General features: G+C 41.4%; 1 protein-coding gene across 1 annotated transcript in view; it reads right to left on the bottom strand.

Annotated features, from left to right (window-relative positions):
• Nucleotides 1-14717, bottom strand: part of PRIM1 (DNA primase subunit 1) — a 30156-nt gene extending 15439 nt beyond the window's left edge. The window contains exons 1-8 of the mRNA XM_036251476.1: nt 14585-14717; nt 13480-13637; nt 6186-6292; nt 6041-6114; nt 4129-4265; nt 3643-3701; nt 1008-1117; nt 393-481 (exon numbers count right to left, since the gene is read on the bottom strand). Of these exons, the coding sequence (XP_036107369.1) occupies nt 393-481; nt 1008-1117; nt 3643-3701; nt 4129-4265; nt 6041-6114; nt 6186-6292; nt 13480-13637; nt 14585-14687 (837 nt within the window). The 5' untranslated portion in view covers nt 14688-14717. The remainder of the gene's footprint in view (nt 1-392; nt 482-1007; nt 1118-3642; nt 3702-4128; nt 4266-6040; nt 6115-6185; nt 6293-13479; nt 13638-14584) is intronic.
• Between the last annotated feature and the right edge of the window lie 887 nt (nt 14718-15604).

Genomic DNA, 15604 nt, shown 5'->3' with positions numbered 1-15604 from the left:
CCCCCAGTAGGGGGCGTGCAAGAGGCAGTTGATGGATGTTTCTCTCTCTCCCTTCCTCTCTCTCTAAAAAAAATCAATGAAAACCTATTTTTTAAAAAAGAATTATATAGCCCTGGCCGGTTTTGCTCAGCGGTTAGAGCATTGGCCTGCGGACCAGAGAAACCTGGGTTCGGTTCCCGCTAGGGGCGCATGCCTCGTTTGCAATTTGTCCCTGGCCCTGGTTGGGTAGTGCGGGTGGCAGCCACTCAATGTGTCCCTTTCGCGTCGATGTTTCTCTCTCTCTCTCCCTCCCACTCTGTCTGAACAAAATATGGAAAAATGTCCTCGGGTGAGGATAAAAAAAAAAAGAATTATATTATTTTATTTGTAATACAGATTTCCATGGAATATACCAAATATTTGGCTATTTTCTTCAAATGCTCCCAACGCTGAAGTGAACTGTGATGCTTTTGGAAGCTTTGTTGAAGGTCATCACGAATTGGTGACGAGTCATTAAGGAACATATTCATTTAGGGCACATCAACAAATAACTTATTTTATGTATGTATTATCACAAGAATATCTACTTTATATAGAAAGTAATTACTGTTTTCTAAAATGCAAATATTAAATTAAACACTGAAAAATAACCCTGTAAAAATATAGTGGTGATATGACAGAAAGAATGCCAAATAACTATACAGTTTAATATAAATTCTTTCCCTGGTCTGTACATATTTTGACTAAATGATTCAGCATTCTTTAAATAGCCATTAATTCTAGGACAATCAACTTCCATAAGAGGAAATTTGTTTATAAAATGGCCTCGTGTCTTATTGTATTCCAGACTAGGATACAAAAATGTAGAAATATAGATGTTTTTTATAAAAAGATTAAACTTAACAAGTATATGAGAAAAAAATGGGAAATATGATTAAAAAAAGAGAATAAGTATATGAGAATATGCAGGCAGAACACATAATATCAATATAAGTAGTTCACTTATAAATGGTCTTAGGAAAGGATATTTTCAGGAACAAGAGCTAAAATCTTATCACAGCTTTCTTTATTTCCAAGGATATCTTGATCAACCAAGGCATATTCTTCAAAGTATTTATTTATTATGTTTATAGATTTTCTGTAGGAATAACAATATCAAAGTCCCAATACTATTAGCAACACATACCCCATACAGCTTTTGTTGCCATTTAGGAGGCTATTGCTATTTTCACTGAATTTCTAGAACTTAACTAGGTAAATGGGAATAATATCCCTTCTCAGAGTTATGAGAGTTAAGTCTAAGGGGAAAGAACCTAGCCTGGCTTAGAACACTCTGTCCAGAAAGCTTTACTTCTGCTCTGTCCAGTGTGTCTCAGTAGGTTGAGCTTCATCCCATGTACCAAAAGGTTGCCAGTTCGATTACCGGTCAGGGCACATGCCTGGGTTATGGGCTCAATTCTCAGTAGGGGGTGTGCAGGAGGCAGCTGACTGATGTTTCTTTCTCTCTCTCTCCTTCTTCATTCCCCTCTCTAATATCAAGAAAAAAATATTAAAAAAATGTTTACTTCTGAAACTCCACAACTGAGAAAGTTAATAACATCATAAGTATGGGGTGGGCAAACGTAGGTTTATAGTTACAAGTAAAAGAAAGAGTTTATTCTATTTTTTTTAAATTTATTTTTCTTTATTGATGTTTAGAGAGAGAGGAAGGGAGAGGGAGAGAGAGATAGAAACATCGATGAGAGAGAACATCGACTGGCTACCTCCTGCATGCCCCCCACTGGGGATCGGGCCCACAACCTGGGCATGTGCCCTGACTGAAAATTGAACCGGCAACCTCCTGGTGCATGGGTTGACGCTCAACCACTGAGCCACAGGGCCGAGTAAGAGTTTATTCTTATATTATATATTTTTCCATACGAACAACTATAAACCTATTTTTGCCCACCTCTGTATATAATAAGGGTAGAAAGCAACCAATTCAGGACAACATCGGTAGTAGAATATGGGATACAATCTACAGTTTCTACTCTGAATTGCTTGCTTTAACATCTCAACAATCACATAGTGCTTAGCAATTTGCAAATAGACTTCACAAATACTGTTTCATTAATCTTTGCCACAACTCAGAGACAGATGAAGTAGATATTGTTCTTCCCATTACACAGATAAGGAAATGGAGACTCTAATATTTTATCAAGGTCATAGTAAGTGGCAGAATACAGACCTTACTCCTAATGCAATGCTCTTTCCACTATCCTAGAGAAGTAATGAATTCAATGAAAAAAGTATGGGGTTTGGTATCAGGCAGACTAGGACATGAATCCTGAATTTAATAATTACTTATGTGTGCCCAGTTGGTGTGGCTCAGTGGTTGAGCATCGACCCATGCACCAAGAGGTCGCCAGTTCGATTCCTGGTCAGGGCACATGCCCAGGTTGTGGGCCAAATCCCCAGTGAGGGGCATACAGGAAGCAGCTAATTGATGTTCTCTCTCATTGATGTTTCTGTCTCTCTCTCCCTTCCTCTCTCTCTAAAATCAATAAAGAAAAAAAAATTACTTATGTGTGATGCCAAGCAAATTATACAATCCCTCCAATTCTCACGTTGTTCATCTGTAAGTGTAGTACCATCATATCTTTCATGGGGTTGTTGGGAAAACCAGTGACAACATTTGTAAAGCACCTACCTATCATGAATACTGTAGCATACAAGAGACACTGAATTAATTCTAGCTATTATTATTATAAAATGCTACCTCAGCAGAGAAAATTGATAACAAGATATATAGAGCAAGAGCAGAGCTGACTTTTTGGATACCTTTGACAATCCAATATGGAGTCACTGTCAGCCATGACAGTTATGTTTTTTTTTTTTTTATCTTCACCCGAGGACATTTTTCCAATTTTTGTTCAGAAAGAGTGGGAGGGAGAGAGAGGAAGAGAGACAGAGAGAAACATCGACATGAAAGGGACACATCAAGTGGCTGCCAGCCGCATGACCAATCAGGGCCAGGGACAAACTGCAACCAAGGTACGCGCCCTTAGCAGGCACCGAATCCGGGTCTCTCTGGACCATAGGCCAACACTCTAACCGCTGAGCCAAACCGGCCAGGGCTTATGACAGTTATGTTAAGTGTTATGTCAAGACTAAGGTAAGGGGGTGTAATGGGAAAGCCCTTATGAGGGGCCTAGAATGCCCAAAACCACCATTCTGGACACTTGGATAAGGACTCCATATGGATACCAATCTTAATGGGACATCCATAGCTGGCAGCTATAAGAACTCAGAGCTCCAACCACTGAAAGCAGGGCTGTACCACGGGTCATGCTCAGAGCCCTGCCAGATTTCCACTACAGATGCATGCTGCCATCGTAGTTGCCTGGCTTGAGACTGACACCAGTATCTCCATCAGCCGATGCTGTCAGTGACTGGGAGGGACTTCTCTGCCCAATGCTCCCTCTGCTTGCTTCTGTCAGGTAACTCCCCTTCTCTATGTGTACCTGCATGGACTCTTGGCTTATTGGACTCCCCCAATAAACCTGGCATTGTGGGAAGACAAACGTGTGTGACACTCCCTTGTTCATGATACAATGTAATTCTACAAGCATGTGCAGGTAAAGCAGACACAACTTAAGCTGCATGGAGTCTTTTCCAACAGACCTGACAAAAGGGTGAATTTTTTCACTTAGGTGAACTTTCTTTTTAATGTCTTGACCACCCTGAAAAATAAACCATAAAAAAAAAATCTTTGGGCATATTATATAACATAAATGAAATAATTAAACTATTTCTATAATGTGTTCTAAATATATTGATTAAATTCTGTCAAAGTAGAGAAGCTTATATGCTATTTTAGATAGTCTCAATACCTACCTGTAACTTTCTGGGTTAACTTTACTTGACTTAATTGAACCAGAAAAGTAAACTATTAATCTTCCGTCTGCCACAAAGTAGGATACTTACAACAAAATATGAAACATCTCAAAAAAATATAGCTACTATGGTTTTAATCAATCTACTGGTAAGATGACCTACTCTAGAAAGTAGATGCTATAAAAGATAGTTTAATTTTGTTACTAAACATACCAGGCTTGGTAACATCCAGCAAAAAAAAAGAAATGTAAATTATCATTAAGAAGATCTTACCTTTACAAGACTCAAATACTCAACTATTCCAGACCGTACTGCAGAGGACAATTTTCTAACTGATTCATCACAGACCCAACAATGAACACCTCTTCTTCCAGAATATACCCAGAGGCGATGCTTAAATCCAAAGTCCTCTAAGGAAGGGAGATATAATAGGTTTTATTTTTTTTTAAATCCTCATCAGAGGATATTTTTACATTTATCATCAGGATAGAGTGAGAGGGAAGGAAGGAGAGAGAGAAACATCGATGTAAGAGAAACACACCGACTGGTTGCCTCCCGCACCACCCTGTCCAGGGCTGGGGACGAATCGCAACCAAGGTACGTGCCCCTGACCGGAATCGAACCCGCGACTCTTTGGTTCGAGGGCCAGTGCTCTAACCGCTAAGCCAAACTGGCCAGGGCCATAATAGTTTTTAAAACAAATCTATAAACTCCCGGTTTTTGCTTACTTTCTTAGCTTCATTTTTTTACCTCTTATCCACATGTACTCACTTTAACTATATTAAATTATTTGTAGTTTCCTGTCTCCCACTCCCAACATGCTTTTGTCTTCGACTTTATCTGATCTCTCTGCCAAGAATTTCCTCTTGCCCCAGCACTTCCATTTCTTTCCTTGACTAACTGCCATTTATCCTTAAAGACCCAGTCTAGGTATATTAAAGAAGTGAATAAATTTAAAGTGCTTAGAACAGTACCTAGCACACAATAAGCCCTATATAAGATCAACTATTTTATTATCATTCTTATCATTACCTCTTCTGGGAAGCCTTTTTTGATCCAATCTCTTCCCATTCCTGCATGCACTCCTGCTGTTCCCACAGCACCCTGTGCACGTTACTTAACATAAGTACAATCCTCAATTTTCTTATTTGTCTCCTTCTTAGACTGAGGCAAGAATTGTTCTCTTTCGCCCTGGCCGGTTTGGCTCAGCGGTTAGAGCGTCGGCCTGCAGTCTGGAGAGACCTGGGTTCGGTTCCCGCTAAAGGCAAGCACCTCAGTTGCAGTTTGTCCCCGGCCCTGGTTGGCCCTTTTATGTTGCTGTTCCACCCCCCCCCCGCCACTCTATATGAACATAATATCGAAAAATGTCCTTGGGTGAGGATTAAAAAAAAAATTGTTCTCTTTCATATTTCCCTCATCTAGGACAGTACCTAGCACAGAGTTGCTGAACAAATGATTGAATTGGGAAAAAACTCACTGGTTTGATCACAGCTTTATTAGAGTTTCAACTATAACTTTATTGTTATATTTTATTTTCCTATTATATGTTTTAAGAAAACATATTAGAAATTTATGGGATTTTTTTTTTTTTATCCTCACCCGAGGACATTTTTCCATTTTTTGTTCAGGTAGAGTGGGAGGGAGAGAGAGGAACAGAGAGAGAGAAACATCGATGTGAAAGGGACACATCGAGTGGCTGCCACCCGCACAACCGACCAGGGCCGGGGACAAACTGCAACCGAGGTACATGCCCTTAGCGGGAACCGAACCCGGGTCTCTCAGGACCACAGGCCGACGCTCTAACCGCTGAGCCAACTGGCCAGGGCGGATTTTTTTTTTTTATCTTCACCCGAGGACAATTTCCATTTTTGGTTCAGAAAGAGTGGGAGGGAGAGAGGAAGAGAGAGAGAGAGAGAGAAACATCGACGTGAAAGGGACACATTGAGTGGCCGACCCCCCCGCACGACCCAACCAGGGGCGGGGACAAACTGCAACCGAGGTACATGCCCCTAGCCGGAACTGAACCTGGGTCTCTCTGGACCTCAGGTCAACGCTCTAACCGCTGAGCAAAACCAGCCAGGGCAGAAATTTATGAGATTTGATTCTAACATGGTATAGATAGACTGATATTAAGGGGAAAACAGATTCTTGCATTTGACCCCACCCAGACACTGCTGATACTTGCCCTTCAATGCTCGATCAATAATGCGTATGGCCATCGTCATGAGGGTCCAGCACTTAGAACATATATCTGCAGAACTGGAGTAAAGCCATCATTACTCACTGTCAATAATATCACCCACTCTACCAACAAGGCAGGCGGTGCTTACCTACAACATCTCCTCACATCATCATAGTCTGTCATGTCAATGTCAAACACCAGTTCTTTTTCCTGAGCCTGGAAAGCTCCCAGCTTCACTGTATTATGTTGATTGGGCTATAAGCAAAAAATATCAATCAGTTTCTATAAGAGCTGCCATGCTGCCAAATATACTTATTTTCTACCCACACAGAAAAAGTGGCCAAAGAAAAGTAAAGCAACCATATAATGCCAAGTTGATGTCAGTTCATTAATTTAGATCCTATACAACCAGAATTGATGACAGTGTAACTTTCATCTACTTAAAACAAGGTTTGGTTAATACATATTATTATCAAAATTTTTTTCCTAGTTCTACAACTGAGATATAATTGATATATAACATTGTATAATAAATATTTATTGAGCAATAGAAATCATAATAAAGCCTTTTGAGGTTTCTGCTAAGGAAAAGTACACATAATCAATTAATGTCTTATTACAAGGTGTTCTTTTTTTAAATCCTCACCCAAGGATATTTTTCTATTTATCTTCAGGTAGAGAGGGAGAGAAAAGGCGCGAGAGAGAAACATCAACGCGAGAGGGACACATCAACTGGTTGCCTTCTGCATGACCCCAACCAGGGCCGGGGGCAAACTGCAACTGATGTACGTGCCCTTGGCTAGAATTGAACCCAGGACTCATTGGTCCTTGGGCAATGCTCTACTGCTGAGCCAAACTGGCCAGGGCTACAAGGTTTTCTTAAGGACCTTAATTTGTTGCTGGACATATAAGTAACAAAAATTCATTTAAAAATTTTCAATAATTCAAAAATATTTCCCCAATTAGTTTGAACTAATTCTTTGGTTCAGATTATAAGTAGCGTCCATTGAGGCTATGGATTACCAGGTAAAGAAGGCTGACAATATAGATACTCATTTTGCTCCATCCAAACCTGTACAAAAGTGATAGTGAAAGTTTTTTTTCTTAAAAACTTTTTTTTCTTTATTGATTTTAGAAAGAGAGGGAGAGGGAGAGATAGAAACATTGATGAGAGAGAGCATCGATTGGCTGCCTCCTGCATGCCCCCCACTGGGGATTAGGCCCACAATCTGGGTATGTGCCCTGACCGAGAATCGAACCGGCAACCTCTTGGTGCATGGGTCAGTGCTCAAGCACTGAGCCACACTGGCCAGGCTGTTCTTTTTTTTTCCCCCCAAAGAAAGACATAAGACTTTAAAAAAGCAGAGAGGAGATAATACCACCATGATTTTTATAAGGAGACCCATAAAAACTGAATCTTAAGCCTTCAGGAAAGATAAGAAGTAATCTAATTTATATTTCTGAATCCCCAAAAGGCTCAGGAATAGGTGACAAAGGGTATTCCTGGAGTGAGTGAGTGTATGTGTGTTGGCTAAGCGGAGATTAAAAACAGAAGGACTGGTTAAAAATCTATTTGTGAAACAGTTGGTTTCCTAGATTCCTATACTTCTTCTGCAGAGTTAAGTGGCTATGCTTCCATTTCCCTGGCAAAGATACCTGAATTATTATGGAGATCATAAAATAGAGGGTCTCTGGACTGGGGGCAGGGAGAGACAACAGTTGAAGAAGGTTGTATTGTACTGATATTTAGGGGATTAATTATATAATTACATGTGGAATATGGAGACCCAGCTCTCTCCTTTCACTTCTTTTTTTACAACTATATGCATAGTGTGACTTGTATTTGTACCAAAAACCTATATATCTACATGTATATAATGTATACTTATTATATTCTTTAGTAACTTTAAAAAACTAAAAAAATGTTAAAGAATTCTTTTCATAAGATTTTTTTTTTCTTTTAATCCTCACCTGAGGATATTTTTCTATTTATCTTCAGATAGAGTGGGAGGAAGAGAGGGAGAGAGACACATCGACTGGTTGCCTCCCGCATGACCCTGTCTAGGGCCAGGGATGAACCGCAACCAAGGTACATGCCCTTGACTGGAATTGAACCCGCGACTTATTGGTCCGTAGGCCGACGCTCTACCGCTGATCCAAACTGGCCAGGGTTCATAAGACTTTTCTAAATTGAATTTATTGGGGTAACACTGATTAATAAAATTATATAGGTTACAGGTATATAATTCTATAACACATCAACTGTATATTATATGTGTGTTCACCACCCCAAGTGAAGTCTCCTTCTGTCATCTCCTCTCACTTCTATACCCTTTCACTGCCATCCCTTGTAGGAGACCAGATGATTCCTCTTTGAAGGATCTGACCAGGTGTGTCAAGAAATGTTACAGACTCTAGGAATAGATCAGTGATCAAAACAAAGATCTCTGCACTAATAGTTTTTATTCTAGCAAAGATCTAGAGAAAATGACATCAGAGCTTCCCCCCAATAAAATGTCCCAGCTCAATCACCCTGTAGTAAAGAAAGCTCTTGGATAAGCATTGTCCCACGCACCAGGAGGTCGCTTGTTCAACTCCCAGCAGGGCACATGCCCTGGTGTGGGCTCGATCCCCAGTAAGGGGTATGCAGGAGGCAGCCAACTGACATTCCTTTCTCATCAATGTTTCTATCTCTCTCTCTGAAATCAATTAAAGAAAAAAAAAAAACTCAGTCTTTTGTAGTTTCCAATTAGCTTTTAGTGCTCTAGTCTTAAATATAAGCAACAAGCAAGAAATTAACAGATCTATGAGAAAATCCTCTAATGAAAAAAAAAACAACTTAGAGAAAACAGATTGTGCAACAAAAAAAAACTTAAAAAGTATCATTGATATCTTACGAGAGATAAGACATATCAATGAGCCCGGCCGATGTGGCTCAGCAGTTGAACATGGAGCCATGCACCAAGAGGGCGCCAGTTTGATTCCCAGTCAGGGCACGTGGATCCCTAGTGGGGGGCATGCAGGAGGCGGCCAATTGATGTTCTTTCTCATTGATGTTTCTATTTCTCCCTCTCCCTTCCTCTCTCTCTAAAATCAATAAAGAACAACAACAAAAAAGACATATAAATGAAAAGAGTACAGTATGCTCTAAAAATATTTCCTGGAGCCCTGGCCAGTTTGGCTCAGTGGTTGGAGCGTTGGCCTGCAGACCAGAGAGTCCTGGGTTCGGTTCCCGCTAGGGACACGTACCAAAAAAAATAAAACAAAATAAATGCATAAATAAAATAAAAATATTTCCCAGAAATTAAAATATAATAGTGGGCCTGGCCAGTATGGCTCAGTGGTTGAGCATCGACCCATGCACCAAGAGGTCGCCAGTTCGATTCCCAGATTGTGGGCCAAATCCCCAGTGGGGGACATGCAGGAGGCAGCCAATTGATGTTCCTCTCTCATCGATGTTTCTCTCTCTCTCTCCCTCTGTCTAAAATCAATAAAGAAAAAATATTTATATAATAGTGGAAATGAAAACCTTTGAAGAAATTCCCCAGACAGAAATAGAAAATAAGAGAACAAAAAGAAAATTGGAGGATCAGTCCAAGATGCATAACATCTGACTTTAGGATTTCTAGAGCGATCATAGAAAATAGGTAGGAAAAATTGTATTTAAAAAGACAAAACAAAAACAAAACAAAAACCCAGCCCTGGCCAGGTGGCTCAGTTGGTTAGAGTATCATCCCGACATGCCAACATTGTGGGTTCAATCCCCAGTCAGGGCACATACAAGCAATCAATGAATGCATAAGTGGAACAACAAATCAATGTTTCTCTCCCTTCCCCTCTCTAAAATCAATAAATAAAAATCAAACAAATAGAAACAAGGACAATTTCTAAGAACTAAAGGACATTAGTTCATGATCATCAGGGCCCATCAAATATCTAGCACACTTGATGAAAAAAGATGCACACGAAGGCCCATCATTGTGAAATTTTAGAACAATAGGGGCAGAAGGGATTGATAGAAAATCCTAAGAGCTTCCAGGTTTAACACAATGGAGCAAAACTCAACAACACTGGAAATTAGAAGATAAAGTAGCAATGTCTTCAAATTTCTGAGGTAAAATGATTCAGATACTCAATCATTAAACATAAAGATAGCATGAAGACATTTTCCAGATATAAAGTATGAGTTATTTTGGCCCTGGCCGGTTTGGCTCAGCGGTTAGAGCATCCGCCTGCGGTCCGGAGAGACCCGGGTTCGGTTCCCTCTAAGGGCATGTACCTCGGTTGCAGTTTGTCCCCGGCCCTGGTTGGTCGTGCGGGTGGCAGCCACTCGATGTGTCCCTTCCACATCGATGTTTCCCTCTCTCTCTCTTCCTCTCTCTCCCTCCCACTCTATCTGTACAAAAAAATGGAAAAATGTCCTCGGGTGAGGATAAAGTATGAGTTATTTTGTTTTCCATTTGCTTTTTCTCAGGAAGCTCCTAGAAGATGTGGTCCATCAAAACAAGAGAATAAACCAAAAAAGAGATCACGGGATCTGAGCAACAGGGGATCCAGCATATGAGAGGTGAAAAGAAACAAAGGTGAGCCCTGGCTGGTTTGGCTCAGTGGTTGGAGCATCGGCCTGTCAACTGGAGAGTCCTGGGTTCAGTTCCCGCTAGGGGCACGTACCAAAAAAAAAAAAGAAACAAAGCTGATTATAGGATCATATTTATCCATCAGGCTTAGAGGGCAATCAATACAGTTTGGAGGTCAGAAGGCTGTAGGAGAAATTTCTTCAGAACTGAGATAGACAAACTACCTGATGGGTCTGAATCCATTATGAGATTTAGACAACTGGCAAAGAGTTTCAGGTTGAATGTGTGTCTAACCCTAATTTCTTTTTTAATCCTCACCTGAGGATTATGTTTTTATTGATTTTAGAGAGTGAGGAAGGGAGAGAGAAACATAAATAGGTTGTCTGCTGTACACCCCCTGATCAGGGATCAAACCCACAGCCTAGGTATGTGCCTTCACCAGGAATCAAACCTGAAACCTTTTTGGTATACAGGACGGTGCTCTAACCAACCGAGCCACCTGGCCAGGGCCTAACTCTAATTTTTTTTTTAATCCTCACCTGAGGATATTTTTCCATTTATCTTCAGACCGGGGGGTGGGGGTGGGGGGCAGAGAGAGAGAGAGAGAGAGAAAGGGACATTGATGTGAGAGAGGCACATTGATTGGTTGCCTCCCATACGACCCTGACCAGGGCTGGGGATGGAACCCACCAGAGGTACATGCTCTTGATCAGGAATCAAACCCGAGACTCTTTGGTCTGTGGGCTGATGCTCAAACTGCTGAGCTGAACTGGCCAGGACCCTAACCCTAATTTTTAATCTAACAAATATATTAGGAGCATGTAGGAATGGGAGGGTTATATGTGAGGGTACAGGTAAAGTAAAAAAAGCTAAATCCTCACCTGCCAGGGTGGAAAGTCAGTAGATAATGCTTAAAATGAAAATAAATAAATAAATAAATAAATAAATAAATAAATATAAACGTTATTTAGAGACACGGAGGCAATATCTTAAGAATCAGCTAAAAGAGAGTGGTTGCATTTGGGAAGCATAAAATAGACGAAGGAGTAAGATAACTTTTATTATTGTTTTTTAAAGTAAAAGGCCCATAGTTTACTTGATTTTGTAAACTATGTGCATATATAACTGACAAAACCCACAAACAAAATGTTAAAATATATAGGTGACTCCCTCTTGGCCCAATAACAACATGAGGTATTTCCCTCCTTCTGTGTTAGGCAGGAGTAGTGATACTCAGGCCCTTCTAAAAAGACATTAATCTCTCTCCACCTCTAAAGAGGAGCAAACTGTTCCAAAGCATTTTTCCTGCTAGCCTTTTCTTTCATTTCAAAACATGTTTTTTATTGATTTTGGAGAAATCAACATTGATTGGCTGCCTCCTGCAGGCCCCCTGCTGGGGATTAAAACCACATCCCCAGCATGTGCCCTGACAGGGAATCAAACAGAACTTCTTGGAACTCAGCCACTGAACCACACCTGCTAGGCCTGCCTGCCTGCCTGCTTTTTCTTCCCCTGACTTCTTTTCTTCCCCTGGGATTTAGAGTCAGAAAATCTGGTTTCAGATTCCCAGCTCTATCATTTAGCAGTTGTGTAACCTAGGGAAAAATGATTTAAGTTCTCCAGGCCCGTTTCCTCCTTTGTAAAAAGAACAGTGAGAATTGATATGAAAAACAAGTTACAAAGCCTATGAAAAAGCTCCATACAAAACCTGTTATCCCATGTATTTTTTCCCTCCATGTGTGCATTTTTAAGAAGAGGAAGAAGGGCAATTTTGGTATGTTCATTCATTGAACAGATATGTACAGTGCACTCTCTCCATCAGGTACTTAGAATATAAAGTGGCAGGTGAATAGAGACATGGCAGGTTGCAGTAGGCCTTACTGAGTAAGGACATGAAGGAAGTGAGGGAATGAACCAAGATATCTGGGGAAATGGGTTCTAGGCAGTGAAACTACTTGAGTAAGGGCAGTGTGGCAGGTATGGGGTGAGTGATGAGGGGAGAGGGGCTTTCACTCTGAGTGAAATAGCCACTGAGAATGGTTTTGAGCAGAGGATTCACAAGGATCTGACTTGTTTTATTTTATTTTATTTATTTTTATCCTCACTCAAGGACATTTTTCCATTTTTTTGTTCAGATAGAGTGGGAGGGAGAGAGAGGAAGAGAGAGAGAGAAACATTGATGTGAAAGGGACACATTGAGTGGCTGCCACCTGCATAACCCAACCAGGGCCGGGGACAAACTGCAACCAAGGTACGTGCCTGTAGCAGCAACCGAACCTGGGTCTCTCTGGACCGCAGGCCGATGCTCTAACCGCTGAGCAAAACCGGCCAGGGCATGACTTGTTTTGAAAGGATCACTCTGACTGCTGTATTGAGACTAGACTCTAGAGTCTACAGGAGCAAATTGTTAGATGGTTTTAACAGTCATTCAGATAAGAGTTGATGATGATGATAGCAACACTGGTAGCACTAGTTGGATTTCAGATATTATCATGGTAGAGATTTCCTAATAGAACAGATGTAGGAGTGTGGGAGGAATGAAGAAAACTACAATGCTGGGAGAGAATATAATTCTCTTTTAATTCCCTTCCTTAAACCATGCTGACTTCCTCATTTAGTCTTTCAGCAAGGTACTCAATTTTTTTGTCCTAGTGAGAATACAACCAATTTATGCACAAATGATTTCCAGTCAGTAATGTAGAGTACCAAAGAACAAAAAGAATATTATAATCACCTTGCAAAAACAGTTAAATAAAGTGTGGCTCTTTAACTAGAGAAAAACTCTAAAAGTATTATCTCAAAATGCTAGGGGTTCTTGGTGCAAAAAACCAACCAGCAAAATACATAAAAAAATGAATTCCTTACTCTGTGGGAATATACCGCGCCTATATCAATCTTGTATGGATTCATTTTCTGCATCTCCTTTTCCAGATCACTCTGGTTGTTGAAGGACTGGTAACGAATGTAAATATCATCTTTCAATGTGAATGAAAATTCACGGTGTTGAAAGTAATTCTTTATCACTGCAAATAAATGTACATTTTAAAGTTAATTTGATACTTTCTTCAGCTCAGGGCCTTATAACATTAACCAATGAGAAGATATATATTTTGTGTTAATCCTCACCAGTGGATATTTTTCTATTGATTTTTAGATAGCATGAAAGGGAATTGGGGACAGGGAGACACACACACACATCCATGTGAGAGAGAAACATCAATTGGATGACTTCCGCAAGACCCGACCAGCGCCCGAGACCAGCGCCGGGGATGGAACCTGCAACCCAGGTAGTGCCCTTTCCGGGAATCGAACCCATCACCCTTCGGTCTGCAGGCTGACTGCACTAATGGCTGAGCCAAACCAGCCAGGGAAGAAATTTTTAATAAGTCCTTTGTGTCCAACACTGTGCTACATGTAAAAAAAAAAATCTATATCTATATATGACCTAGTCCTTAATTTGAAGGGGCTTACCATTGGGCATCTCATAGGGATAAGGAAAAATGAGAAAAAAGATGAAGAAATATTTTAAATATAAAACGCCACCTCTATCTCCTCGGTGGGCACTAATAAATTCAGCTGTGACAAGTTAAGTACCTCTCCTCTTCCGGGAATGCCCCCCTGTCCCTGATGGCAGATCATGCCTCTGCAGCTCCATACTAGGACCCAATTACCCCCTTGGCTCTGGCACCGTGGCCGGTACACCCGGCACCGAATGTGAGTCCGGCCACGTAGTGGCAGGAGCAGCGGCTCTGCCTTTCACTGTGTGGCCGCAGGCTGGTCACTATATCCTCTCTCGGCCCACTTACATTTCAGAGGCGGTGATGGGGACGGTTAGAAACAATGCGAGAAGGCTCTGGGCCAACGCTGGCGCGCAGAAGGCACTTCCAGTTGTCATGCTAAAGTACCCTCCCAGAACCCCTTCATATTCCCTTCCGGACTTAATGTCCACCCTGCTCCCCGCCGCCGTCACCTCCGCCATAGTTGAGCCAGCGATAGTAGTGGGAGTAGGGAAAGAGCCTCCGGTAATAGATCTTAAGCAGTTCGGGCAGCTCGGCCGGGTCAAACGCCTCCATGGAGCGCGGTACTCAGCTCCGGCAGGATTACCGCAAGAATTGGCGGGAACCGCACAGGAGCCTCGGCCAATGCGCAGGCGCAACGTGGCCGCGGCCTGTTTCCTGCAGGGGTCACTGGGAATTGTAGTTGCTACTTGGAGGGTTGGCTTGAGCGTGGGAGGAGCTCCCGATGTCCCCGCCTAACCGCTTTGACAAAGTGTCCTCTACTCAGGTGGGCAGAAGAAGGCCGCGCCCATTCCAGGAAGATTGCGGAAAGGTGAGCCCTTGAGCATATTGACTTAGGTTATAATGGGGAAGTAAAAAAAGATGTTTGCTAAGCTCTATTATGGACATAACACATTTAAACAATGTAAACCAATATCTTTTTAAGAGGTTTTGGAAATTAGTTCTTAGAATTTCTAGGTCCAATATGTGGAAATATTTTTCAACCAAATGCGAAAAGCAAAGGCTATTTATTCAGAGCTTGCTATATAGCTAGGGAGTCAGCCACCCTTAATTGCATCTTGGCAGAGACTCAAAGGCAGGCAGAGAAGTAGGAGAGCTTTTTGGCGGAAAAAGGTTTCAGTTGTGCCCTTATTCAAGGGCGTTTGCTTGGGGAAGCTGTAGGTCGGTTAACCAGGAGTAGGGCATACTATATGCTTTGGTTAGGGATGCCTATTGGCTTTTTCTGGTTGGTCCTAAATTAGAAGTGGGGACAAAAATTCGAGAAGCTGCAAGTTATTAATCTGCTTCTGGCCAATTTGGGTCAATTGTTACAGGAGTTATTGTTTGGCTTCCTATGCTATCACTAGATTTATAGCAGGCTGGCTTCCTGGGCTATTTATTATAGATAAGGGGGTTGGTTTCCTGGGTAGACTTCTGCAGGTTGTGGGTCAGAGTTCTTATTTTATATATGGTCTGGCTATTGTTTGTTTGTA

The sequence above is a fragment of the Molossus molossus genome, unplaced genomic scaffold (genome assembly GCF_014108415.1).
Source record: "Molossus molossus isolate mMolMol1 unplaced genomic scaffold, mMolMol1.p scaffold_m16_p_10, whole genome shotgun sequence".
NCBI lineage: Eukaryota > Metazoa > Chordata > Mammalia > Chiroptera > Molossidae > Molossus > Molossus molossus.
Note: the sequence above shows the minus strand (reverse complement) of the source record. Positions and strands in the feature narration are given on the sequence as shown.